The 27,577-nt window shown below is 43.9% G+C and overlaps 1 protein-coding gene across 1 annotated transcript in view; it reads right to left on the reverse strand.

Annotated features, from left to right (window-relative positions):
• Positions 1–26,991, reverse strand: part of HSD17B2 (hydroxysteroid 17-beta dehydrogenase 2) — a 77,082-nt gene extending 50,091 nt beyond the window's left edge. Inside the window, exon 1 of the mRNA XM_035024716.1 lies at positions 26,446–26,991. Within this exon, the coding sequence (XP_034880607.1) occupies positions 26,446–26,713 (268 nt within the window). The 5' untranslated portion in view covers positions 26,714–26,991. The remainder of the gene's footprint in view (positions 1–26,445) is intronic.
• Between the last annotated feature and the right edge of the window lie 586 nt (positions 26,992–27,577).

A 27,577-nucleotide genomic window follows, 5' to 3' on the forward strand; every position in this document is an offset into this window, starting at 1 on the left:
ATAAATAAATAAATAAATAAATAAATAAATAAATAAATAAATAAATAAATCTTTTTTAAAAAATTCCCTTAGTAGAATATAAAGTGGCAATTTATGCACAGGGACTATTTGTTCTTATATCCCTATGCTATCACAGTGGTCAACATGTAATAGGTATTCAATGACTTTCTTAAAAATAAATTCTCTAAGTATAATCAATGCTGCACTGATGGACCACAAAAAGACCCCCACCCCAAATTCAGATCCTTTTTTTTTTTTTTTAAGATTTTTTTATTTATTTATTTGACAGAGAGAGACATAGCGAGAGTAGGAACACAAGCAGGGGGAGTGGAAGAGGGAGAAGCAGGCTTCCCGCTGAGCAGGGAGCCCGATGTGGGACTCGATCCCAGGACCCTGGGACCATGACCTGAGCTGAAGGCAGACGCTTAACGACTGAGCCACCCAGGAGCGCTCAGATCCTTTTTTTAACAACCATTTTCATCCATTCATTTTTTAACATACACCTAACTTGTTAAAGGTTTCTCAAATTTTATATTCACAAATGAAATTAGAGTACACAAATGACTCTAATTCAGCATTCTACTGAGATCTGGCTGAAAATCTGCTTTGCCCCTAGGGCATACAGGGACCAATAAAAAGCTGGTATGGCAATGGGTGGAGTAGACAGGCCCTAATGAATTTTGCACCATCTAAGGGAACCAGGTTTCAAAGGTTCGAGAGCCTTATGTTTATATTTATTATCACGGTGCCTGGGTGGCTCAGATGGTTGAGTGCCCAACTCTTGTTATCAGCTCAGGTCTTATCTCAGGGTCATGAGTTCAAGCCCTGCATTGGGCTCCATGCTGGGGGTAGAGCCTACTAAAAGAAAAGAAAAAAAACAAACATTATTTCATTTCATGCCTCAGATCTCAGGGTGAAGTGGGTCTTTTTAAAAAATAGATTTTAATTTTTGAAGGACGTGGCTGGCTCAGTCAGTGGAATGTATGACTCTTGATCTCGGAGTTGTAGGTTTGAGCCCCATGTTAAGGGTAGAGATTACTTAAATAAAATCTTTAAAATAAATAAATAAGTAGAAATCGATTTTAATTTTTTAGAACAGTTTTAGATTTACAGATGGGTGCCTGGGTGGCTCAGTTGGTTGAGCGACTGCCTTCGGCTCAGGTCATGATCCTGGAGTCCCGGAATCGAGTCCCGCATCGGGCTCCCTGCTCGGCAGGGAGCCTGCTTCTCCCTCTGACCCTCCCCCCTCTCATGTGCTCTCTCTCTCTCTCATTCTCTCTGTCTCAAATAAATAAATAAAATCTTTAAAAAAAAAAAAAGATTTACAGAAAAATTGGGAAGACTGTGTAGAGTTCCTGTATACCCCACACACAGTTTCCCCTATTATCAACATCTTGTATTAGTATGTGACATTTTCTACAATCAATGAACCTAAATGGATACATTACCATGAACTACAACCCATATTTTTTTTTTAAAGATTTTATTTATTTATTTGAGAGAGAGAATGAGATAGAGAGAGCATGAGAGGGAGGAGGGTCAGAGGGAGAAGCAGACTCCCCGCCGAGCAGGGAGCCCGATGTGGGACTCGATCCCGGGACTCCAGGATCATGACCTGAGCCGAAGGCAGTTGCTTAACCAACTGAGCCACCCAGGCGCCCTACAACCCATATTTATTCAGATTTCCTAACTTCTTACTTAATGTCCTTCTTCCGTGCCAGGACATTCCATTTAGTGGTCAGGTCTCCTTGGGTTCCTTTTGGCCATGGCAGTTCTCAGCCTTTTTTTGTTCTGGGTATCTTTGATGGTTTTAAAGAGTACTGGTCAGGTGTATTGTGAGATGCTCCTCTCCTGGAATTTGTCTGATGTTTTTCTTCTGATTAGACTGCAGTTATGGGTTTGGGCGAAGAGATCACAGAGATAAAGTACTATTCATCATATCATATGAAAAGTACCTACTGTCATCATGACTTATGAGTGTTGATGTTACCCTTGATCACCTGGATGAAGCAATGTTGGCAAGTTTCCCTACTATAAAATTACTCTCTTTTCCCCTTCTGTAGTTTGCTGTTGGGAAGGCAGTCTCAGTGCATAGCTCACATCGAAGGATTGAGGAGCTAGCTATCTTCTCTTCTTTTAGAATGAAGTATCTATGTGAATTATTTGGAATTTTTCCACATGGGAGATTTGTGTTTTCTCCCTCATTTATTAATTTATTCCATTATTTATTTATGTCATTATGGACCCATGGTTATTCATTTTATACTTCGGGTTATAATCCAATACCATTTTATTGCTCATTTTGTTCCAGCTTTGGCCATTTGGAGTTCTTTCAGCTGGCTCCTATAAAAGTATATCTTTTTATTCCTATTTTAAAGATGAGGAAACCAAGCTTCAAAGAATATAATGTTTCCACCATCATTCAACTAACAAGAGTAGAGTTGCAATGAGAATCGTTAAGATTCTACAGCCCATGTCTTTGGTTTTGTTTTGGTTTTGTTTTTCGTTTCTCTACTTATCATGTTTCATCTTAATTATAGTCAATCTTTATAAATCAATGACTAGTGTATATTTCACATGATGGAGTTATTTAAGGCATTAACAGTTTTGAGACTTTCATTGCTCTGTGTACATTATAGGGGAAATTTCTTAGCTACTTTTTGACTTTTTATAGTGTACACCATGATGAATTTTCAGAGTGAATCCACTTATGCAGCCTGCACCCAGATCAGGACACAGAGCGTTACCAGCTCACCAAAACCCTCCCTGTGCTCCCTTCCAGTCATCTCCCACAGCCAAGGTTGCCACTATCCTGACTTCTAACAGCACAGATCAGTTGTGCCTGATTTTTACCTTAAATAAAAAGAATCATACATTAGTCCTTTTAGAGGCTGGATTCTTTTGCTCATTCTCCTGTTTTCGTGTGGTTGGGTTAGTGGAATTTTTTTTTAAGGTTCCAGCTATATATTTCACAAGAAAGGTTACAAACATTTATACTTGTAAAAACACGTTAAGCAACTGCATAAAAAATACCACACTGTCACATAAAAAGTAAATTTACTTAAGAGGAACATAACACAAAGACTGGAAAACTACCTAGAGATGTAGCTTAATTGCCCCATTATCCTGAGGTGGCTTAGGTCCTCCTCCCTATCATTATCTGTAGTTTCATCTACAAGGGGCTGCCTTTAATAACATCTCCCTGGATCTTTTTCACAGGAAAGGTGTTTCCTGAGAGACAGGATGACATTCGTGCCAACATATAGCCCAAATCTCATCTGGCTGCTTCTAACATGTAATGGTACAAGACACTACCTGCCAAATTTGACTAAAATGCTGAGCAGAAACCCAAAAGATCCCTGATTTACAGTTCTCTGTTTTTGTCTCAATCACAATCACCACCATTGACCCACTGACGTGGTTCCTGGATCCAACAGGGGTAGCAAACCCTTGAGACCTCTGCCATTACACCCTTCTGATGCCACCATGGACATTGTTAAATTGAAGCACTCTCTCCCCTAGAACCTACTCGCCCCAACACTCCTAACCCAGCAGAGATGGCACAAGGGAGAAAACCCGTGTGCCACCCCTGCCCACCCCCCACAAATTGCTATGTTAATTTCTAGTTGGATCCAGGTTTACATTGCATTGTTTTCCAGTTGGATTCAGGCATCTAATCTCTACTCCATCCTTATCACATCTCTCCCCTCTTTGTGAAACTACTCTGGCTCCTACTTGTGTGATAGGTAATAGATAAAGTACCCAGCCTGGATACAATCAACAATAGCTGGATTTGTTCACACCCAGCCAAGCCCAGCTTCCAGACCTACTTTGATTCTGGTTCAGCTGTTTTCTTCACCATCTCAACTATGTCCTGCTTTTTCCATCCTGTGTGTTCCTTCCTAAGTTTCTAATAGTCATACATTGATGCATTAATTCATTCTTTCAAACTTGTCACATTCTTTCAATATATTTATTAAGTACCTCCTATGTGCTACACACTCTTTTAGATCCCGGGGGCAAAGCAGTACCTAAAACCATCCAAGTCCCTGTCCTGTGGAGCTTACATTGTAGAGGAAGATGCGGTACATTCAATATACAAACAAATGCATACGGTGTCAAGTGGTGGTGAGTGTTATGAAGCAGAATGGTGACTGAGGAGGAAAATGCCATGTTCTTTAAGGAAGTCAGGGAAGGCAACCTGAGCAGGGAACAGTTGAGCAGATCCCACAGGGAAGGGCAGGGACAAAGGCTCTTAGACAGGGACATAGTTTTGGAGGAGGAACAAGGTAGCCATTTTGGCCAGAGCAGAGTAAGTCAAAAGACAATAGTAGAAGGTCAATCAGAGCAGTAGTTCAAAGCTAGTTCGTGTGGGGCCTTTAAGCCAAGGGCTCTCGAAGGGGGTGATTTTGTCCCCCAGGGGACATCTAATGATATCTGGAGAGATTTTTGGTTGTCACAGTTGGGTGGTGCTACTGGCATCTAGTGCGTAGAGTCCAAGGATGCTCCTTAACATCCTATACCACGTAGGATACCCCATAACGAGGAAGCATCCAGCCCCACTCTCAGTAGTGCCAAGGTTGAGAAACCCTACTTTAAACCATGGTAAAGACTATGGTTTTTATACTAAGTGTGAGGAGATGTCATTAGAAACTTTGAACAAAGGAGTGATATGAACTAACTTAAATTTTAAAAGGACCACTTTAGACACGGTAGTAAATCACACCCGGAATAAGAGTGATATAAAAGAGTGACACAATTTATTGAGCACTTATATTTGAGATACCGTGCTAAACATCTTATCTAAGACATCATGGTATTTTTCTTCATTGTTCCTACCACTGCCTGACATTGTATTACATGTTGGCCCATGAATTTCTAAATATTTGTTTCCCCCCAACAGAATGCACACTAGGTGAGGGCAAGAACTTCACTTGGTGACCTGCTGAACCTCCAGTACCTAGGACAGTGCCCTGCGTACACTAGGCGCTCTGTATCTGTTGAATGAATAAATGGCTTCTAGGGTCAATTTGTTCATCCCCATTGCACAGACAAGAAAACTGAGTTTCAGCGTTAGTTGCCCATACCACAACTGTGAGCAAATCTGCATCCACTGGCTATCCTACCATAAGACTGGCTGGCTTGAACAACAGAAATCCATTCTCCCACAGTTCTGGAGGCCAGAAATCAGAGACCAGGGTGCCAGCATGGTCAAGTTCTGGCGACAGCTATCTTGCTAGCCTCACAATGTCTTCGTATGGCCGAGAGATGGAGAGAGATGGAGAGAAAGAGAGAGTAAGAGCAAGAGAGAGCCCTCTGGTATCTCTTCTAATAAGGACAGTGATCCTATCACTGGGGCCACACCCTCATGACTTCATCTAAACCTAATTACCTCTCAAAGGCCCCACCTCCAAATGCGAACTCATTGGAGGGTTAAGGCTTCAACCAGTGAATTTTGGGGGAACACAATTCAGTCTATAGCATTGTCCTTACAAAATTTACCATTTGGTGTGGGATATAGACAGTAGTACATGCATGATGTAAAAAAGAAAAGCATGAATTGTGGTAAGCTCTACAAGGAACTATGGAAAGGAAAACAAATGTTGTGATGAATGATTGAAGTGTCAGGGAGGAGGCAAATCACAGAGGACTTCCATAAAGAAGCAACATACAAACAAATCATCAAAAATTCAGTACCATGAAAAATACCCCATTAAGAATTTTTATACCCATTATATGTTGAAATAATATTTTGGATATATTGTGTTATATAAAATAGACTATTAAAATTAATGTTACCCATTTCTTTTTTACTTTTGAAAATGTGACTACTAGAAAAATTTAAATTACTTATGTGGCTTGCATTGTGTTCCTATTGGACAGCACTGCCATATACTATTCTCTTCCCACTAAAGACACCAGTGTGGAAGGAAAGAGTGATTTCCCCAAAGAGGCAAGGTTGAGTGGGAATGGAGACCAATATGGCAGGGGGGGTTGGGAAGTCAAGTTGGCAGAATTACTGATATTTTAAGAATGGGTAATCTGCTAATGGTTACAGGTTTCTTTTGGGGGTGATAAAAATTTGGAATTAGACAGCGGTGATGGTTGCATAACCTTATGAATATACTAAAAACTACTGAACTGTACACTTTAAAGGGTGAATTTCATGGTATGTGAATTATAACTCAATAAAAAGTAAAATATGAAAAAACAATAGGACAGTCTAATATCTACAGCATCTGCTATAACAGAAGACACTTGAATTTTCTGGAAAGCTTCTACTTTCAGCTGATGTGTGTGTGTGGGGGGGTGTGTTAGGGTAATTAAGGAAAAAGAATTCTTATATGTTTTGGCTGAAAGCAGGGAAAGAACCAGAAATCACCTTCACTAAAAATCAGAGTCAGAAGTGACTTGGAGGAAAATGAGCTTGGGAATTTGCAAACATGTTGTGAGGGTACCAGAAGACCCCTCACAGGGTATAGGATAGGGACTCAAGTAGACAATATATGGAGACTACTGGGGCAGAGTGACTTTCCCTGATATCTGAGTCACTTTGATTATTAGGAACAACTGTTTAATTAAATCAAAATGCCAACTTCTATCTATGATTATATGTTTTAGGTTAGAACCTCCCTTGTGTAATGCAAAAGGGATACTTGGCCCATTGGGCACTGTCCATATCTAGCAGCAACCTGAGGTAAGCTTCCTCTCCAGGGGCAACAGCATACACAGTCAAGAGTTCTCTGTGCACAGTCTCAGAGTTGATTTAGAACATCCTCAGAAGCCAGCTCCAACCAGAGCGTCTCACTTATTAATTCACTCAGCTTCTCTCTGCCCCACACTGGGCTTGGTACTAGGGGTCAAATGATGACCAAGATGGACCCAGTCCCTGCGTTTAAGGGGCGACAGGAACTCAGAGGTTATGGCTGGCACTTTGAACTTTTCCCCACCCTGTTAAATTTCTTACTGGTTATACTGGTAATTGTCTTAGTTGGCAACCTCTGTCATTGCTTTTTGTTGTTGTTGTTGTTGTTTAACTCAGGAGAATGAAAAATGGTAATGATTTCAATGACCTCTTACGTCCTCTGTAGACGCCACACAAGGGGTGTGTTCATATTTACCTGTGGACTGTGGGCCTCTTCCAAATCTCCCCTACTGTTAATATTTTTTGGTTTGGCTTCTTTTCTCTACAGTCCAGGTACACTAATTCCCTACTTGTGCTGGCTTCTGTACCTCTGCTCTTAGGAAAACGAGTTCTTAGAAAGAACCTTTAATCAAGGAATGATGACAATGCAGCCCTGAAGTAACACAGAGAACTGGAAGTCACGACCAAGGTTGGTCATTTAGTAAAATGTTTATTTAATGAGGAAATGACAGGAGAATGAACATTTCTTAGAAGTGTAGTGGACATCTGTTGCTTTTCCTGATGCATCAGTCAGGATCCCTAGAGCAAGGACATGGCATAGTGGGTGATTGCAAGAAAATTCAGTAAAGGGTGTGGGAGGGGTTAGAGTACCCCTGGGCACGTTAAAAGTCAGGGTACCCTTTCCTAGGCCTGATGGAGCAAGGGGAGGGATTACTGGAAGGAGAGTTGCTGGAATTTAGAAAGGGTAAACAGTGACCTTCAGGCAAGGGATTTGAGCAGTCCACGGTGACCCTGCAGGGAGGGTGCCGGGGGAATAATCTGATTTCACGTTTCTCCCTTCCTACAACCTCTGTCCCATGTTCTCCATTGGCTGAAGTCGGCCTCCAGGATTGAGAGCAGAGAGGGGAAGATGAATGCGGAAGGGAAGGTACAGTACGGATTTACCTACAACCAGCACATCGGCTCATCTCCCATCCCCTCTTCTGGTAATGGGATCTTGCGTTGGTTTGGGAGAATGTTATAAGTTAACTGTGTCCCACCTGCATCCCCAGAAGATATGTTGAAGTCCTAATCTCTACTACCTCAGAATGTGACCCTGTTTGGGAATGGGGTAGTTACAGATGGACTTTGCTAAGATGAGGTTATAGTGAAGCCTGTGGGTCCTTAATCCTATATGGCTGGTGTTCTTGTAAGAATAGGACATCTGGATGCAGACACGAAGGGAAGAAGGCCATAGGAAGAAGGAGGCAGAGGTTGGGAGTAATGCTGCTACAAGCCAGGGACCACTGGGGGCCACCAGAAGCTGGAAGAAGCAAGGAAGTATCCTCTTCTAGAGGCTTCAGATAGAAAGAAGCCCTGCCTGACACCTTGATTTTGGAGTTCTAGCTTCAGAACTCTAAAACAATGTAAAATGACTGTACTGTTGTTTGTGGTCCTTTGTTACAGCAGCCCTAGGACACTACAGATGGGGCTACTACCCCTTCTTTACCACGTATGGCCTTGGTTGGACAGCCCAACCCTGCCCGGGCTGGGGGAAAGGATGCTTTTCCCCTGGAATGTGGATTTTGGGAATGAAAATAGGGAGATGGACAAGACCTAGATTCAGATCCCAGCTTTGCCTAGTGGAAGTGGGATGAGCCAGTCCCAAGGGAAATGCACACCTCAGGGCTGGCCTCTTCTAGAGATTTCCTAAGCAGATAGGATACCTCAAAAGGATGCCTCTTGAAGAGCTAGTGCCATGAGGAAACTGGAACTCATTGTCAACTCTGCTCATGAGAGCTCTTTTCTAGAAGCATTTTGAAGATATGAAGATTAACTTTTCTCACCAAAGCCTAGACAAGAAGATGGAAATAGAGAGGTAAGAGGACCCTAGCCTAGCTTCCCAGTTTTCTGCAAGAAGCCAGAATGCTCACCTGAACGTGGACCTACAACAAAGAGGGCTATGGCCTCCCCGGCATCATGACCCACCAAGAAGGGACTTGGGATTGATCATTTGCCCCAGGGATGAGCCCCATAAGAATCATCTCTGCAGACTGGCCATGGTGCTGTGATTAAAGCACAAATACAACTTGGCTCCTGGTTATACTCTGCAGAGCTCATTGGCTGAGCACCTCAATATGCTTGGGCATGGCGGTACAGTGTTGTTCCCATCCTCAGTGTTGGTGAGCTCTGAAGGAGACCAGCATCGGCAGCCAAGGGCATGTGAAAAAGCATCAAAATCACCTGGGATCTGGGAGAGAGCAGGAAGAACTAGATAGCTGATCAGATGCTCAAGGATAGCACCCCCATTTCACAGATAACTATACTGAAGCTCTGAGAGGTTAAGTAAGCCATCCCAGGTCACACAGCCAGGAAGCCAGAATCCACTGGTCCCAAAGTCCATGCTCTTTCTGCCATGCTAAATCATCCTCCACCCTGGGGGGAGGCACTTGCATACCCAGCAGTACCAGCTTGCTCATTCATGCATGCATCTGTTCAGTGCATGTTTATTGAGTATGTGCTATGTGTATCTGTGTTACAGGCTGGTAATACAGAACTGGGCTAAATAGTCAAGGTAGACCAGTAGGGAGAGTGCGGGCACAGATACTTCGTAGAGAAATAAATGTATATTTCATTTCAAGGTGAGAAGAACGCTATGAAAGTAACAAAATATGGAAATTGAGAACACCAGCTGGAGACTTAAAGCCCGCCCACTAGGGAACACCTCCTCAAGAAGGTGATATTTCAACCAATAGTGTTTCAACTGGCCAGCAATGTCCCCATGGGACATTTGGCAATGTCTGGAGACATTTTGGTTGGGGAGTGAGATGCTACTAACATCTAGTAGGCAGAGGCCATGGATGCTTCTAAACATTCTACAATGCACAGGACAGCTCCAGCAGAAAAAGAACTTTCTGGCCTAAAATGTCAGTGGTGCCAAGACTGAGAAACCCTGATTTAGACTAACAACGAAAACAAAGAAGAAGCCAGCCCTGTAAAGGAGCTTCCCACCCAAGATTTCCAAGTGAAAGGAACAGCAACGGCTATTAATTCCCAGGAAAAGCTTGGTGTTTCAACCTAATGAGTACAGGAGAGGGGAGTGAGATGAGAGAGGCCAGATCATACAGGGCCTCTGGTCTTGGGCAGAAGTTGGGGATTTTATTCTTTTTTTTTTTTTAAAGATTTTGTTTATTTATTTGACAGAGAGAGACAGCGAGAGAGGGAACACAAGCAGGGGGAGTGGCAGAGGGAGAGGGAGAAGCAGGCTTCCTACGGAGCAGGGAGCCCGATGCAGGGCTCAATCCCAGGACCCTGGGATCATGACCTGAGCCGAAGGCAGACGTTCAACGACTGAGCCACCCAGGTGCCACCGGGATTTTATTCTTTACAGTTGAAAGCCTTTGAGGGATCTTAAATCAAAGAGGGGCACTCTGGCTACTCTGCAGAGAATGGGTTGGAGAGGCAAGCGTGGAATCCCAAAGGCCAGGGTAGCCCAGGAAGAAATGACAGCAGTTTTGACTAGCACAGCGGCCTTGGAAAAGGAGCAGTGCGTTTATCAAGATGCATTCTGAAAGTACCAGTTACAGTGCCGGGAATGAATTGGATATGGAAAGAGAAGGAGGAGAAACAGGGATTAACAGTGACTCTCAGAGATTCTGGTCTCTGCATGGTGCCGGGTAGAGTGGCTCACCAATGTGAAGTAAGACGGGGTCCCAAATCAAGAGCTCAGTTTCAGACACATAAATTCCAAGACACTCAGTGGAATTGAGTACATAGGGGTTAGAGAGAGGAATTGCTTATATAATGCTTTGAGCTCTGGTTTATTCTCAATGTGGAGCTACACTTTAGCTTCTCCTGGGGTGGGAGTGCTCTAAAAAAACACCAGTGCTCAAGACACACACCTTAGATCAGGTAAACCTGAGCTCCAGGAGCTGGTGCCCAAACATCGGTATGCTTTAAAGGTGTTTCTAATGCACAGTGATGGTTGACATCCACCAGACTCCCAAGGTGGAGTTGTTCTCTCTGTGCACGGCAGCCCACAGTGGGCTGAGAAGCCTCACCTTGGTGCATTGTACCCAAGAAATGCTCTCTATTTTGTGTCTATTTAAAATTCTATCTCTGCTGCTTCAGTGGTTGGCTGAATTCCATCTGTCAAACCAACAAACGGCTCATAGTCTTGGGTGTTCTTGTGTTACCTGTGGTTCCAGACCCTTTGTTCTGTGACTCTCTTGTTTATAGCAATGTCAGTCTCCCGGTGAAGCCCCAGGGCTGTTCATCTTTTCTATCCCTCTGGGGATAGAATATATGCAGTCTCTTTTGTGAACTTTCTTCCCAAGTAACTCCCAGCACCCTCTGCCACTGTGTACTCAAAGCAGAAGAAAATACATTCAGACCTGGTCTATTCTGCAAGCTCCAGTCCAGTCCCCATTTCCTTTTATTATTATTGGGTGCCCATCATGGAACTTGCTCTGTACCTGGCACTTGGGGATCCCATGATCAATGAGAATGAAATGGCCCCTGATCTAGGGAACTCACACTCTAGCACAGGGTGTTTCATCTCAGCAGCATTAACACCGACGCAACCACACCTGAGATCAAACAGTTCTTTGTGGTGGGCTGACCTCTGCATTGTATGCTGTATATAGCAGCATCCCTGGTTTCCACCAGCTAGATACCGATAGCATGTTACCTATGCCTCCCCAAAAAATATCTTCAGACAATGCTAATATGTCCCCTGAGAAGCAACATTTCTCCCAGTCAAGAACTGTTTTAGGAGGAAGGAGATTTTTTTTTTTTTAACCAGCAAAAATGGATTTATTCAGGAATAGCAAGGAATAGCAGAGAATGGCAATCTGGGACCAGCAAGCTACAGCAAAACCAAAGGCAAGTCCCTAGGAGGAAGAAGATATTAAATAAATGCTCATAAAGTTTGATACAGGTGATGAAAGGGGCATCAACAGGAGAGATCTAATTTAACTTATAGAGAGAGATAAGTGCCCAACATGGAGACTAACTGTTCCAGCCCAGGAAATAGCGGGTATTATTTCCACTGTGATGCTTTCTCTGATTACTTTATTGTCTTTTGTCTCTTTCAGTCTCCTAAGTAGCAGTCACCGATTAGGTCCTATGCAGCCAGGTGCCATATTAAGCATTTGGCATGCCTTATTTCACTTTATTCTCTCTCTTTTTTTTAAAGATTTTATTTATTTATTTGAGAGAGAGAGAATGAGAGACAGAGAGCATGAGAGGGAGGAGGGTCAGAGGGAGAAGCAGACTCCCCGCCGAGCAGGGAGCCCGATGCGGGACTCGATCCCGGGACTCCAGGATCATGACCTGAGCCGAAGGCAGTCGCTTAACCAACTGAGCCACCCAGGCGCCCATTTCACTTTATTCTCATCACTACCCTTTAATAACAGGCACCACAAACTATTGAGGATTCACTGTGTAAGTAAATTGCCTTTTTAACCAATAGTTTTGCATATTCGTCTTGTAAACTAACTAGAACAAAAGCTGAGACACTCAAGGCTACTACTTTCCCTTCAACAACAGCTTCCTACTTCATCAATTACCACAATCCCTTTTGCACTGTCATTGTCTTCTTCATTGAGTCCTTCCTCCGGGGCCTCCAAAATCACTCCCCAAAATTCCTCCGTCCGTCACATTTCTTCTTTTGATCTTACTGTTCCCTAGAGCTAATCTCCCATCCTGCTTCTTGCTTTTTCCACCAGGGTTGTCAAGACTGCAGGGTTGCCCACTAACACTATCTCCCCATCGTCTTTACACTGGGGCTCCTTCTCATACCCTTTGCTAAAGGAAGCAATTCTCTCCAATCGGTACTTCTCAGGGCACTGAAGCCAGAGATATCTTGTCATCCCATTCAATGTCTCCTTCATTTTTGTCACTCTTTTCATCGGAAACGTTCTGTTCCTTGGAACCCTACACTATTGCAGGTCCACTTTCTACCTCCCATCCTGTGGATTTGCATGGACTCCACTGCCTAGTTCCTCCACTGTCCTAATCTCTATCTATATTTTTCTCTCACATGCCATTTTAGCTTCCAGAGCTTCATTTATCCCACCTATGTGGAAGATTAACCCAATTGTATCTCCAGTTTTGGACTCATTCTTGGATTTTAGCCTCACTTCTCCAAATCCATCTGGACATCTCCAGTTGGATACAACCATGGCAACTCAAATTTAACATGTCTCAAACAAAAGGCTTTATCTTTTCTTCAAAGTCAGCATCTTCCCCCTTTGTCTCTCAAAATCTATTGTTTCTTAGTTGTAAGAATCATTCTCAGACCCTCAGAATTATTCTCTACATTCATTTGTTCATGAATTCATTCCTTGAGCCTGTTGTGGGCACCATGCTTTACACATTGTTGTCCTCACAGAGTCCACAGTCCATCTGGCAAGACAGATGGGCAAAAGGCACTACAAAAGGTTTTGATGAGGATTACAGGAGGGCAAGTCCAGTGTGTGGTGGATCTTTCCTCTTCTTCTCTACCTAGATCCAATGAGCCAGCAAGACCTCTGATTCTTCCACCACAAAGTCCCTTTAATTCACTGCTTGTTCGCCAAACCCATGGCCTCTGCCCCAGCCTCGTGGGTGGTCTTCTCTCCTCTCACTCTGCCCACTTCTCTGAACTCTCATAGGCTGCACTGCCTTGTAATGTCCTGGTTTCTTTCTATCTCCCCCACTACACTAGAAGTTTATTCAGAATGCATGCTATGTCACTATATGCATGAATGCTATGCCACTGTATGCATGAATGTCACTGTATTCCCAGTACCTGGCACAAAGCGCTCAATAATTATTCATGAAATAATGAATGAATGGGTTCTAATCCCCTTTCCACACTACCAAAAGCATCATAAAACTCAACAATACACAAGGTAGGTTTGAAGTAATAACCTGAAGGTAGCCAAGTGACAGCCCCCCAGGCACAGCTGGGAATATTTGGAAAACAGGGACTGACTCCGTGAGAAATGAGAAGGCATCTTGCACAGGGCACTAATAGCTTCTCATTGGACACATAATAGCCCTGCTAATGGAGAGCAGACTCAGGGAAGTCTCTGGCCGTTCAGTCCTTAGGGTTCTCTGGAGCTGCCAAGGCAAGCATCGCTGGGTTGGACAGAGTTCTCTTTTTATTGCTGAAAGCCAGCTTTGCCATAGGACCCTGGGTCTGAATGTGGAAGCCAAAGATGCTTGGGGCAGCTTAGCAGAAATACTCGGTAGTCGTTGTCCCTTTGCCTCAGGGGGCCCGCCTGCCATTCCCCTGTCTGTACTGCATGTGCCATCCCTTGAATTCTAGCACTGCTGCTTACTTATTTTATGTTATATGATCTTAATTATCTCTTGAAAGCCTCAATTTCTTCATCTCTGAATGGGATTAGTAATAGAAATTATCTCATCGATCCCTTGATCATGGTTGTTCTAGAATATGCATATTGGGCATGTTTTCGGTATTCATTCTACTTTTTGCATATTTAAAGCTTTTCATGTTTAAAAGAAATGATCTGATAAGGTGTCTGTGAGAATTAAGTGAAATTAGGCATGGAAATGCTAATCACAGGGGCTGACACATAGAAGCCTCCAATAAAAGGTAGCTGTTAGTAGTACAGTGAAACCATTACCCATGTCTTCGAAATCTTTCAGTGCTGACAGTACCTCACCTATTTATTGGTGTGTTTGTTGTATGTCTTCCTCCACTAGATGAAGCTTCATGAGGGCAGAGACCTCGTCTGTCTTTACTCTCCATTGTACCTCAAGTGCACGTAGTAGACAGTCGACAAGTGGTTAGTAAGACATGAACTGTGTCAACCCCTGGGAAAATGGCAATGGCCAAAGACCTGAGCAACCACTGTAGAATTGCCACAGCAGCAGGCTCTCCACTGTGTGAGCTGATGGGCCATGTCACTGGGTAACTTGAGGACAACACATTTGGAGGAATTCTATCTTGAAATTGACCAAACCCTTATTGGGTAAGACAAGACACTTGAATCATTGAGGATCCAAGTTGTGATCTGAATTCTGTAACATTTTTATAAGGGTCAAAGAGCACCACTACTCTAATTACTGTTACAAATAGCTTTATAATGTTAAAAGACTCATTACTTAATTCTATGACTTTTAAATTTTCATTTTTTCAAATGATATATAAAACTTTACTTTTTAAACTAAATTTTAATGCATTATGTAATTTAAAACAACAAAAACAACAACAACAACGTGAACCATGAAAACAAGGCAGCTGTGTCTCCCACCACAGGTCAGATCAGTCACACACCCTCATCCCTCAGCACCACCACCCCCACCATGGCCCATACACAGATGGAGACTCAGAAGGAAAGGTGGCTGCTGAACATTTTGCCCAAAGCAAGATCTTTATAACTCAGTGCCCTCAAAAGACTGTCTCTCTAATAGAAAAACTGAAAAGACAACTCAAAGAAAAGGGTACAGACTGAGAAGAATCAAGGGAGAAAATTCAAGAGACCAGAGTGGTTACACAGGGAACCCTCAGATGAGGCCAGGGCTTAGCAGGGCAAGAGCCCCAGGTAGACATAGCACAGAACCAAGGGTCTCGGTACAGGAGAAGCCCTACTCACCTGTAAGAAAAGCATCTGTAGACAAAAAACTCAGATTAGGGGGCACCTGGGTGGTTCAGTCGGTTAAGTGTCTACCTTCAGCTCAGGTCATGATCTCAGGGTCCTGGAATTGAGCCCTGAGTTGGACTCCCTGCTCAGCAGAGAGTGTGCTTCTCTCTCTCCCTCTGTCCCTCCCCCTGCTCATGCTCTCTCTCTCAAATAAATGAATAAAATCTTAAAAAAAAAAAAAAAACCACCCAGATTCGACAGGCCTGCAGAAGCCAGTTAACCACAGAAAGAGGACTAGGCAGTCAATGAAAGGTCATAATACAAATGAACAAAGGGGCAGGACACCACTGAATGAGGCCAGGGAGCTGGCATTCATGAATAGCAGAGGAGGCAGAACTACCAAACTCCTCTTTTGTTTGTGTCTCCTTTGCCAAGAAGATTATTAGACAGGACAAGATGAGGAAAAGGGAAAAATCATTATATTTCATGAAGCATCTACTATGTGCCATGCAGCACGCATATATCATAATCTTATTTAATCCTGAGAACAGGTACCAGTCATGATTCCTGCATTACATATAAGGACAATAACCTCAGAAAGGTGAAGCTGCTTGTTCAAGGACCCAGAGTCTGTGAGTGGTCTAATACTTTCATTTAGACATTGTGCATCTTAAGAGTGAAGTTTTGTGTATGTGTTTCTCTTTTTTTAAAGATTTATTTATTTATTTGAGAGAGGGAGAGAAAGAGAGAACAAGTGGGGGAGGGGCAGAGGGAGAGAATGAAGCAGACTCCCCACTGAGCACAGAGTCTGACGCAGGGCTCCACCTCACAACCCATGAGATCACTACCTGAGGTGAAACCAAGAGTCAGACGCCCAACCGACTGAGCCACCCAGGTGCCCCTGTGTATGTGTTTCTGTTGCAGGGTGTGGAGGGGTTGGGGGAGGAGGTTGTGGGCAAACAGCTCACCATTGCCTCCATTTAAGTTTTCAGTCACACCTTCCTGGACCTCTGTCATACAAGCTGCAGTTTTGAGAGAGCATCCTCCATCCAGAGAGCTGGTTTTCAGAGTCTAGTAGTAGGGGGAACACTTCTTCCCCAATTCCTATGCTTCCTTCAATATGGAGGGATATCTATCAGTGTGACACTCCTGGCAGCTCTCTCCTCCCCTGCAAAGGTGGAGCAAAGTATTTGCTGGGTTTGACAGAACAGGACAAGAATGTTTCAGTCAATGCAAAGGTCTCTTGTCTCTCTAGGAGAAGAGCCAAAAGGACAATTCAGAGCAATTCACAAACTCACCACCTCAGAGTAGTCAGGACGAGAAGTGGACCAGAGAACTCAAGAGGTCAGAGTGTCATAGGGAAGCTTTCTGCTCTTCCTCAGGATCTCCCAGCTGGCAAAATGCCTGCGCTCTTGGGCTGGGATGGTGTAGCAGTTCAACCCAAGCCCTTCCCTATGGGTGAGGCTTGAGACTTTTCCACCCTGTCTTGAGTGGGTGCACCATGAACACTACACATCCAAGACACTTTCTCCAGTGCTTCGGTTGGTAATAAAGCTGAGGTCTCCATCCCCACCTGCCTTGCTTCCCTGTCTCAATCAGTTCAGAACTCAGCTGGGGAAAAAGGGTTGTTATGGACTGACTCCACCAAGCAAAGCAACAACATCCGATGAAGAATCTCGCATTTATTCTGATTTCATTTCACCTCATTAGCTCCAGTCTGGTTTGCATGGCTCATACCAAGATGGCACATGATGTTAAGTCTGAGTCAACATCTCAAAGGAATGACAAGTAACTGGAAATGGTCCAGAGAAGACAGAGTAGAATAATGAAAGTTCTGGAAACCCAGCCTTGGGGGGAATGGTAAAAGGAATGAGAAGATTTAGTTCAAAGCAGATTTGGTCATGATATGATACAGTCTTCACGTCTTTCAAGGGCTCTCATGCAAAAGAGTGCTTTAATTAGATTATGTGACTTCCTAGGGCAGAACTAAGTGCATTGATGAATGGTCCAAGGAGGCATATTTTGGCTCATTAGGAGGAAGATATTTACAACTATTAGCATTGTATAAGAATAGAATGATTTTCCTGAGGAGGTATTGAGCTTTCCATCACTGGGCTATTCAAACAACCAACTAGATGAAAGGGATGATCCTGAAAAGAGCATTGGGAGATGACTGGTTGTGTAAACCCCACAATGGCAGAGCGGGATGTTTTTCCCCCTCACCACTTCCCCCCTCCAACCCAATTACAGCTGACCTGTAATGAGGGGAGTGGGCCAGGGGAGACCCCTTGCATGTGGCCAAACCCTGCCTGGGCAATAAGATACAGTGAAATCCCAACCCCTACACTGTTGCCCTATAATGATGCTCCCCTAAGATGACTTATTGGTTTACTGTCTGTGTGTGAACACACACTTCCTGTGGCTTACTCTAAAGCTTCTCTCAAACTGTAAGTGGGAGGGCGCCTGGGTGGCTCAGTTGGTTAAGCGACTGCCTTCGGCTCAGGTCATGATCCCGGGGTCCTGGGATCGAGTCCCACATCGGGCTCCCGGCTCAGCGGGGAGCCTGCTTCTCCCTCTGACCCTCTCCCCTCTCATGCTGTTTCTCTCTCTCTCTCTCAAATAAATAAATAAATAAAATCTTTAAATAAATAAATAAATAAATAAACAAACAAACTGTAAGTGGGAAAAGGTGTGCATGTTAGGAGGGAGGATTCTGACGGAGTGATTTCCTCTGTCTTATATCCCAGGGCCTGTTGCAGTCATCCTCGCTCTCTTTCATATCTTTCCAGAGTTGGGGGCTATTTTAGCAACCTTATCCTCTGACTATCTGATCATCAGCACCCTCAGGCAGCACTGTTTGGCTCAGGATGAGAATTACCACCTACAGATGGCCCTTTTTGTGTGTTATTTCATTCCATCCTGGCAATAATCCCAGGGAGATCAGTCTTATGATTAGCTCCATTTTACAGATAAGGAACTAAAGTTCAGAGAGGTTAACTCACTTGTTCTAGGTCAGAAGGCTAGTGAGTGGCAAGGCAGGAGTTGGTAGTCAAATTGGTCACTGTCTTAAGTGTGTCACCTTAACCACTGCACCTTCCCCAAATGACAGTGACCAGACCTGCAATTAGGTGTACATATGTTATGGCTCTGTTTGAAGAAAGGAACATAATTTTGGTTTTGTTTCTAATCGCATTCTTTTTTTTTTTTTTTAAGAGAGGGAGAGGTCAGGGGAGGGACAGAAGGAGATAGAGAGAGAGAGAATCTTAAGCAGGCTCCACAGCCAGCTTGGAGTCAGTCCGATGTGGGGCTCAATCTCATGTCCCTGAGATCATGACCTGAGCTGAAATCAAGAGTCGGATGCTTAACCAACTGAGCCACCCAGGTACCCCTCTAATCACCTTCTTAATGATGCCTGGGTTTGGTTTGACTCTGTAGGCCTCAGGACTTCAGTAAACACAAGTCTTCAGAAAACAGGATTCAATGAATCCCAGTCCCTTTCCAGTGTTTCATTGACCTATCAGAGCCTTTGACTCATAAAAGTGGAATTTGGGTTCTATTCAGTCTAAGACCGTGTTGGGCACTGACTCAAATTTAAAATGTCCCTGGCCCAGGACCAGACCTTGAGTCCTCTGCACACAAAGGGCATTCAACACAAGGTTCCTAATGGTTTCTGTTCTTGGATTTTAGAATTGTTTCTCAGGGGACATATATCTTTCCATTGTCCTGCTTATGGCATGAAGTTAATGGGAGTTGGTATTTCTGAGCACAGAGGAAGGATCTTGTGATGTGGAGGAATCAGGGAGTGACAGAGTATAGCCTGTAGTGAATTCTGTGCTTAAGAGGAGATGCCGCTTTGTGATGACGGGTGGGATGGAACTGCCAGGGTTCACTGGATCATCCAAGCTGGGCAAGTTCCCCTATTCCACTCTGTCACTGCTCCCTGCTTACTTGGCCCCCATCTTGTCCTCTTTGGGACCGGGATTTACTGATTTTCCTCATTCCAGGTCATCTGCTAATGTCTGTTTGGTTCAGTACAACAGAACTATCTGAACCATCTACCCACTAACCTGATGCCAATGGCCTTACCTCAGAACATTTTCCCACACCATGTCCTAGCACATACATATTGACAGCCTCTGATCTAACCTAATTCCGGACTCGGAGAGCCTAGCATCGAACACCAAAGTTAAGAAGACGGGGGATGGGGCAAAGGAATAGCACCTAGAAAGTGTTCATCTTTAGGAGCATAAATAGGGAATTCCACAATCTGCAGGGTAATTAAGGTTAAGATACTGATGTACACAAATTGACAAGGCAGCTATGGCCTTGAGGGTATGGACAAAGATAATCTGATCATTTTTCGAGAAAAGAACTTGTTTGCACCAGGAACCTTCTGAAAAACTCAGGTTTTACCTCCCTGGCAACACTTGACCTGTCTTAGAGGTAGTAAAATTTTTTTTTTTTTTAAGTACAGTGGCTTGGATACCTTACAACATTTTGGAAAACTAATAGGTATCCAGAACTTCCCTGGAAATTTGGAGAGATGTAGTATATGATACTATTGTCAAGAACAGTTGCACAAGACATTCAGACTTTCAGGGAAATAGAAGGATTTTCATGGGGACCGGTTAGCTTTATATTTTAGAGAAGCATTATTCTGGCTACAGGATGAGGATGGAGAAATGAGGGGTAGTGATAATGACCAAGACGCTATTACAAGAGTCCACTTGAGAAGCTTTGACACGGGGAGTGGCAGGGGAACGAAAAGGAGGGGAGAGATTCAAAAGACGGTGAAAGGTCACTGAGTTATGAATAAAGACTGGTTGGATGAGGTAGAAAGAGAAGAAAGAGGCAAGGAGAACTCTCCAATTTCTGATTTGGGTGGATTGATGGAAAGATTCAAAGATGGCTATGAATTCTCTGACTCAGGCAGAGTGCCATCAACAGAGAGGGAGTATTGGGCTGATGGCAGGATTTCAGAGACACTTACTGAGTGCAGTCAGGGACAGGTGGACTCTTGTACATTCTGGGAGAGATAGGAAGGAGTGGGTATTTGCTGCTGAGTGCAGGAAACAAGGGACAGAGCAGTGGGGGAGAAGCATGGAAAAGCAGCATCCTGGAAGGCAAAGGAGGCCATGTCAAGAAGGAAAATACGGTCACAGCGCTGGCACAGAAGTCAAGTTCCAGTGATTGGGACACCCGTGACCCTTGGGAAAGCAGTTTCAATAGCCTGGTCAGGACCAGAGGATGTTCTCTTTGCACCACATCCTGGGTAAGCAGGAGCATACTTAGAACCAAGTCATCGCAAATCTCTGTCCAGAACAAGCCAACAATTAAGTCACTGTAGAACAAGGCGGCCTTCAGAGCTCAGCCATGTCACACTGTCCTTTCTACACAGATGACCCTAGCAAAATGAACGAGCAGAGTTAAGGACCTAAGCACGTGGGCAGATTGGGGCAATGCCTTTGTATCCAACCAATGACTACAAAAAGAGGAGGACGTTACACCAGCTTGGTTTGTTCGCTTATGGCTCATTCACTCATTAACATTGTATTAGTTCTCCTGGGCTCAAAGACTGAGAAGGAGGACACAGTCATGAAAGAGACCTGACCCCTGCCTTCAAACAGCTTACAATACATTTGGGGTGGGGGTGGGGCGACTTTCATTCCCCAGTCAAAACACTGCATCTAGAATGCCTAATAAAATCATATGCCAACTTTTACAACATTACCTGGGTTAGCAATACCTGTTTAAGCTTCTTTGTAGGGGGGTAAGGTAAAGCTTAAACTGAATGATAAAACATGATATGTGCTCATATAAAAAAAATTCCAAAGGCTGACTGGATTATAGGCTCATGGCAGACCATATCAATTCCTTACTATAGACTTCAAAGACCTCTTCCCTTGTAGCATTAACCATCACTATGTGACCCAAGTTTCTCCAGGCTCCTTCTCTAAACCTAACCAAGGCCTCATTCTGTATTTTCAACTGGTAGTGGCTTTCCACCTGCACTTCCCCCTTCCTGCCCTCAAAATCAAAACCGAAGTCAAATTCACTATTGTGCCATCTCTGAAATCATCACCCTTTTCACACAGCCCTATCACTCTCTATGGTCCCTTCATTTTATCTTCTGTCACCTGGATCTCTTGCATCCAATCAATTGCCAAGTTCTGCATCAAACAGAGTCTTGTACACAGAATAGATCGTCAACATTTACTTGCTGATTGAATGAACACATTTTATATCCTAGACACCGTAACTAGTTAGTAACACTGGTAATGGCAGTGGTTAAGAGCATGGCTTTTGGTGGTAGGTAGGGCTGATCTGGTTTTAGCCCACCTCTGCTACTTAATAGCTCAGTGACTTTGGACATGTAGTGCCCTTGTTCACAAGATGTAAGTGATTAGGGTTGTGAGAATCAAATATAAAATGTAAAACTCTGAACACAGTGATGTTATTTCTTAGTCCCATGGCCAACTGTCAATATTTATCCATCTTAGTAATCTAATGTTAGATCCAAAGGAGCCCAAATCCCAAGCGACGCCAACAGTGTTCAGTTTTAGAACCTTAATTGGACTATTTAATAAGTCCCCCCAGGGGTCACTATCCACCTAGGACCCTTTGTTTAGAGCATAAAATAAGGACTTCCACATAACACAGATCCTTCTTCCAGCCCTTCATCCATCCCCCATTGTACGCTGTTTTGAAAACTAATTAAAAATTACCCAACTCAACAAGTTTTAATGAGTGCTAGTTGTGTTGTATAGTAGCTGCTTAACCAATTAGCCTGGAAGACCTTCCTATTTTCCCTCTAGAAAGCTGCTTTTTCATTCCTAATGAGGTCCCTCTTTTGTCAAGCTTTCCCCAGCCTCTGACACAGGAGCCTGGCCCACCCCTGGGCTCCAGGCATTCAGGAACCCTCCTGGAGGCACCTCTGTGCCCCATCGCACAACCATGCTTAGGTATGGCCACATCTCTCCCAGCAGACTATGAAGCCCTCTAGGTGTGTGCCCTGCACCCAATAGATGCTGAATCAAGATGGTTGGGAAAGATGAAGGGGCCAGGATGGAAGGCCCAAGGGCAGAAAATCAAAGTTACCTTTGCGTTTTCCACCTAGTTCCAAGGGTAGGCTGAGAAGGATAATGCACCACCTCAGAGGAGGAGGAGAAACCCAGTGGTCAAAGGTCTAGGGAAACTGGAAACTTTGATCCCATCATTTGACAACATAGTGATTGCATGGGCTTTAATCTTCTTCCCCCATTGTTTCTAGATTGTACACCGCACATACTGAGCACTCAATAAATAGTTGTTACATAAATAAATGAGTGTTTCTTCTCTCCATTTCTTTGTCAGACTTTCTTTTTCTTTGTTCTACCTAACCCCTACTCTTCAACTTTTCCCCTTACCACCTGATGCACAAAATCACCTCCCTTCTCCCTCCCCCTTTCCCTCTCCCTCTGTCTCATCCACTAAAGCCATCTATAAGAGAGAGAGAGTGTGTGTGTGTACTGTCATTTCTAGTCTACAGAGGAGGAAACAGAAGTTCAAAAGCCCAAAGCTGGGTACCAATGGTCATGCAGCTACTAAGAGTTATGTAACAGGTAATGTCATACTGCCCCAGATCCTTTGGCCATTTTTGTGTGCTCTAATCCATGGAGTTCTCCCCTCTCAGCAGCCAGCACCTGCGACTTTGTTCCAGGGCTGCCCCAGGAGACCAGAGCTCACTTTGCCAGTGAACATGGAAAACCACAAGTGCCAGGAGTTTAAGCCTCCCCGCCTCCCCACCAGCAAGGCGGGGCGACAGCCCTTAACTAATGACTGACAGGTGTGAGGGCATTGGGACTATAGCTCCCCGGCCCCCAATGGGGACAGCTCTCGTGTGTGACCCCCACTGCCTCCAGATCAGCCCAAGCGAGTAAGCCAACATGACCTTCAGCCAGCTCCCCTTGAGGCTGCACCCCAGCTTGGCTTCCCTTCCCTGCCCATTTTCCCTACTCCCGGACAAATATTCCTTGGAAACCTTCCTAATAAAGCCCTTTTCCCTAAACCCTTATTTCAAGCCCGGCTTCTGGAGGATGCAGCCTAAGGCAAGTTAATGCAGGATTCAAACCCAAGCCTGTCAGACTTCAACATTTTTTTTCCATTATATTGTGCCTGAGATGCCATTGCAATGATATGGGCCTTCTCTTCACTAATTTCACAGCCATTTTAAAAATTGAATGGCTACATAGCTTCAGATGCCTTGAAGACAAATATGACATTTCCGAAGCTCTATGCTTGCTTCTTTCTTCTTACTATAATTATATGTTTCTGAGACAAAATATCTTTAAATATCCTAGCAAAATGAAGTAAGGGACTCAAAGAAAAAAGTTACTGTTTTCAACTTATCTTTGTAATTGTCTTATACCGGGGTCCATAATTAAATAGGCACTAAAATGGACTTCATCCTTTTAACGTGATCTCTCTTTAAAATGTTTTCATTATAGAAGGAATAGAACTGCACTGGAGGAATTCTAGGGGAGAAAACAAATCTAAGTGCTCGAGTCCAGCCATTCACAATTTCCTTCAGTGTTTTCCTATCCCTCTGACATGGGTACGGTCTTCTTCAAACACCTGGAGCCGCTGGGTCTCCCATTAGCCCATCTTTCCATTTTGTGACACAATCCTGTGGTTGTCATCTTTAATTCTCGTCCGTTGTTACACCCAGAGGATAGATGGTAACCTGTCACCGTTTTAATCACTTTTGATATTTCATGATTGTAAATGATGGCACTGAACAACATTGTGAATATGCCATGTTGTTTGCGTCTACCCTTTTCCCGTACTTCAGATTATTTCTTTAAGAGAAGTCTCCAAATCTTGAATTATCAGATAAAGGAATAAAATGTATGGCTTTTGATGTACACCACCACAGGTCTTCAACCACCCTAAAATGAGTACCCATTTATAACATAAGCCGACCTGAAACAAAGATTATTATTCCAAGTAAGGGTGCCTTATTTGTTAATGAGTTCTGCTCTAACTAGATGGATTCATTTTACATTTCTCCATTTAGTAGAAAGGTCTGGAAACCTCTAGAATTATACTGAAACTGTGGCATATATCTCACGAAAATGACTTAGAACCTTAAGGGGACATTGCAGTCATCCTTAAATGGATGTGGCTCCTTTCTTAATTCCAAGCTGTCTAATTGCTAAGCATTTCATGGAGGGATTAGTCACTGGGCTTGAGTTCCTAACTGAATCAGTCATTTTACACACAACAAAACACAAGTCAGGACATTTCAATGGCTGATGTAGGCTAACTGACTTGGGTGTGTACTTTGTGGGTTTCTGCATGCCTACATCTTCAAAAACAGAGGATACAGTACACTGACAAGATAAATAAACAAGAAAAGATGGAAGCAAATCAGGGCTCCTGTTTTCTCAGTCATCTTGAAGTTTGCCAGAGTTTATCCCAAGGTTTGGTATTTTTGCTTATTAGCCTAAGAAGTACTTCTCCCTGAAATTGATTTTCCAGGACTATTTGGACCTCCAAGAGATCATGTCCCATTAGCATCAAGCACAGTATGACTGTTACGTATTTTTTTTTTAACATGCTTAATTGTTCCATCTTCTTTCAGGCAAGTGGGAAAGTATAATAAATAAAAACCTGCAATTATTCTGAAGATCACGGGTACACACATGGTACACATAGAACAGAGGATTTTAGACTGCTTTTACAGCTTTTCACTCAGCACCCCCATAAGGATTCTAGTGAAAAAGTGGAAAACCTACCCTGTCTTCTAGATGCATGATTCCAGACAATACTAGACATTCATTAGATAAACATCCTGTTGATCAACTATATTTTCTACCTTTGAACTGTTTGGGTTGTTCCCCGCCCACCCCCCGCCAATTGAAAAAGCTTGTTTTCCATAGCATTCCAAAACTCCAATAAGTGGCAGTGGAACGAAAAGGAGGGGAGAGATTCAAAAGACGGTATAAAATGCCAACCTGCATTTTACCTTAAGAGAGAATTTCACTATCGGGTTAACGTCAAAGGCAAAATGGACAGGTTACTTGACAGTCTATTTCTCAGTGCAATGAGAAGAGCCCTGATTTGCTTCCATCCACACCCTAAGTTTGCCTTCATCCCAGTAGGTCAAAGCCACCTGCACACATCACCCAGTGTGGGGTGATGACCTCGGGGCAAATGCTTCTGCAGAGGATGCCTCACCTGGGCAGGACTTTCTGGGTTAGGATATTGGTGGGTAATCCTAATTAAAGCCCCATCCAAGCTCAGACTTCACAACCAAACAAACCAGTTTTACAACACACAGGAATTTAATTTGGCCTCACACTTGCAGTGGAAAAAAAAAACACAAAAGAAGAAAAAGGCTGGTTGCTGAGCTAATGAGCAACTGCCTTCCAGACATACTGCCAACTTGATTCAATTAAGAAACATTAGCGGTCTAATGACAGATTTGAAGACAAAAGGTTCAGATGAGGCACGGTTTTGTGACCGCAGCCAGGCAAACTGCAAAATTTCCAACCTGGGTAAGCGTCCCTTCGATATTTCAAAAATACAGCGAAGTACAAGGAGAGGCTGATTTTGCAAGCTTTCTTGCACATCTAAGGAATAAGAAGAGCCTAAGCCTAGAACACAGCCAAACATTAACCTCAGAGCAAAATTCCATTTAAGCCTAAAGAAACCTATGTGGCTTTCCTGGGTCCAACTAAACACATGAAATACCAGAGGTTTGCTTATTCTTCTTTATCCTGGGAAATGAACAAAATCATGGCTTGGGTGCCCTTCCCCTCGTCAGTCCCTCTTCTCTCCCCCTTCCAGTTCATCTGGTGAAAAAAAGCAAACCAAAACACTGCAGGGAAAGACACTCGGGGATGTGCTTTCATTTACTCCATGCCAGGTATTTTATCTTTAAACCTAATTTGAAAATTCCCGCTTCCCCAAAGCCCGTGCTAGGTTCTGCCCTGAGTGGGAACTGCAGTACCGTCCACTTACCTGTGATTAGCACCGCCTTTTGATCCACAGGTAACAGCTCTTGACCAGAGAGGTAAGTATACAGGAGGAAGCAGGACAGGAGGCAGAGGATCAAGCTCCAGGAGAGGGGCAGGCTGAGCAGCAGGTAAGCCCCTCCCCAGAGACCCGCCAGGCAGACCACCTTTCTGCCGGCCTGCCCTGGGCTCTTCTTGAGACTGCAAAGGGCTATTCCTGCTAGCACTACGGTGACAGCCAGGCAGAGCCACGCTGTCTCAGAGAAGGTGCTCATTCTCAGAGACGTGCTGCACCTTTGCGTGCTCAGGACCAGCGAGACAAGCGGGCAAAGGCTGGGTGGAGGCAGCCTGGGTTATATGTACAGAGAGGCAAGAAGGGAGGGGGAGAAAGTGGCTCTGGCACACTTCGGATGAGCAGGGATTAAGCACACTCATACAGGCACATTTTTGCTGGTGGGTCCTTGAACCCGTGAGCAGTTTCATATAAATACCAGAGCACTTCCTATTCAATAGCTCCCCCAAAGCCACCTGCACACATGACCCATAAACATACTCACCCACAACAAACGCACACAGGTTATTTTTTCATGACCTCTGGTGAGATAACTAGTTGGATAATAATTGACAGAATTCAATCTGAACACTGAATAACAAAACCTTTAGCTCACGGGAAACGTCTTCTGCTTTAGGAGCCCGGGCGTGACTGTCGAGTTCTTTTTCGGACCTGAGGTGGGGGTCGGGTGGGTTGGGGGGGATGGGGACCGGGTGTGTGTGTGTGTGTGCATGCGTGTGTAAATGCAAGCAACCAGTGAGGTTTGGAAGATTTAAGGGGAAGACCACTCTGATTTTGTTTGTGTCTGCGCGCCATCTCCCACCTGCGCCAGGCTGAAGTGTTGGATAGCGAGGGAAGATAGAATACAGAGGAAGAGATTCTTGGCAGATGACAAGTGTGCTGGTCTTGCCAGAAAGGAGGTATGCCAGGCAGAGATAAGAACAATGATAATACAATTATAATGGTCAATACCCACTGGTACTTATTTATGCCAGGGGCCACGTTCCGCTACTTATTCATTCATTCTCTTTTTTGAGACCCTATTCTCTGCCATGCTCTGCTCCAGGCATTGGGACTCAGCAGTCAA

The sequence above is a fragment of the Mirounga leonina genome, unplaced genomic scaffold (genome assembly GCF_011800145.1).
Source record: "Mirounga leonina isolate KUSES-001 unplaced genomic scaffold, KU_Mleo_1.0 Mir_180, whole genome shotgun sequence".
Lineage (NCBI taxonomy): Eukaryota > Metazoa > Chordata > Mammalia > Carnivora > Phocidae > Mirounga > Mirounga leonina.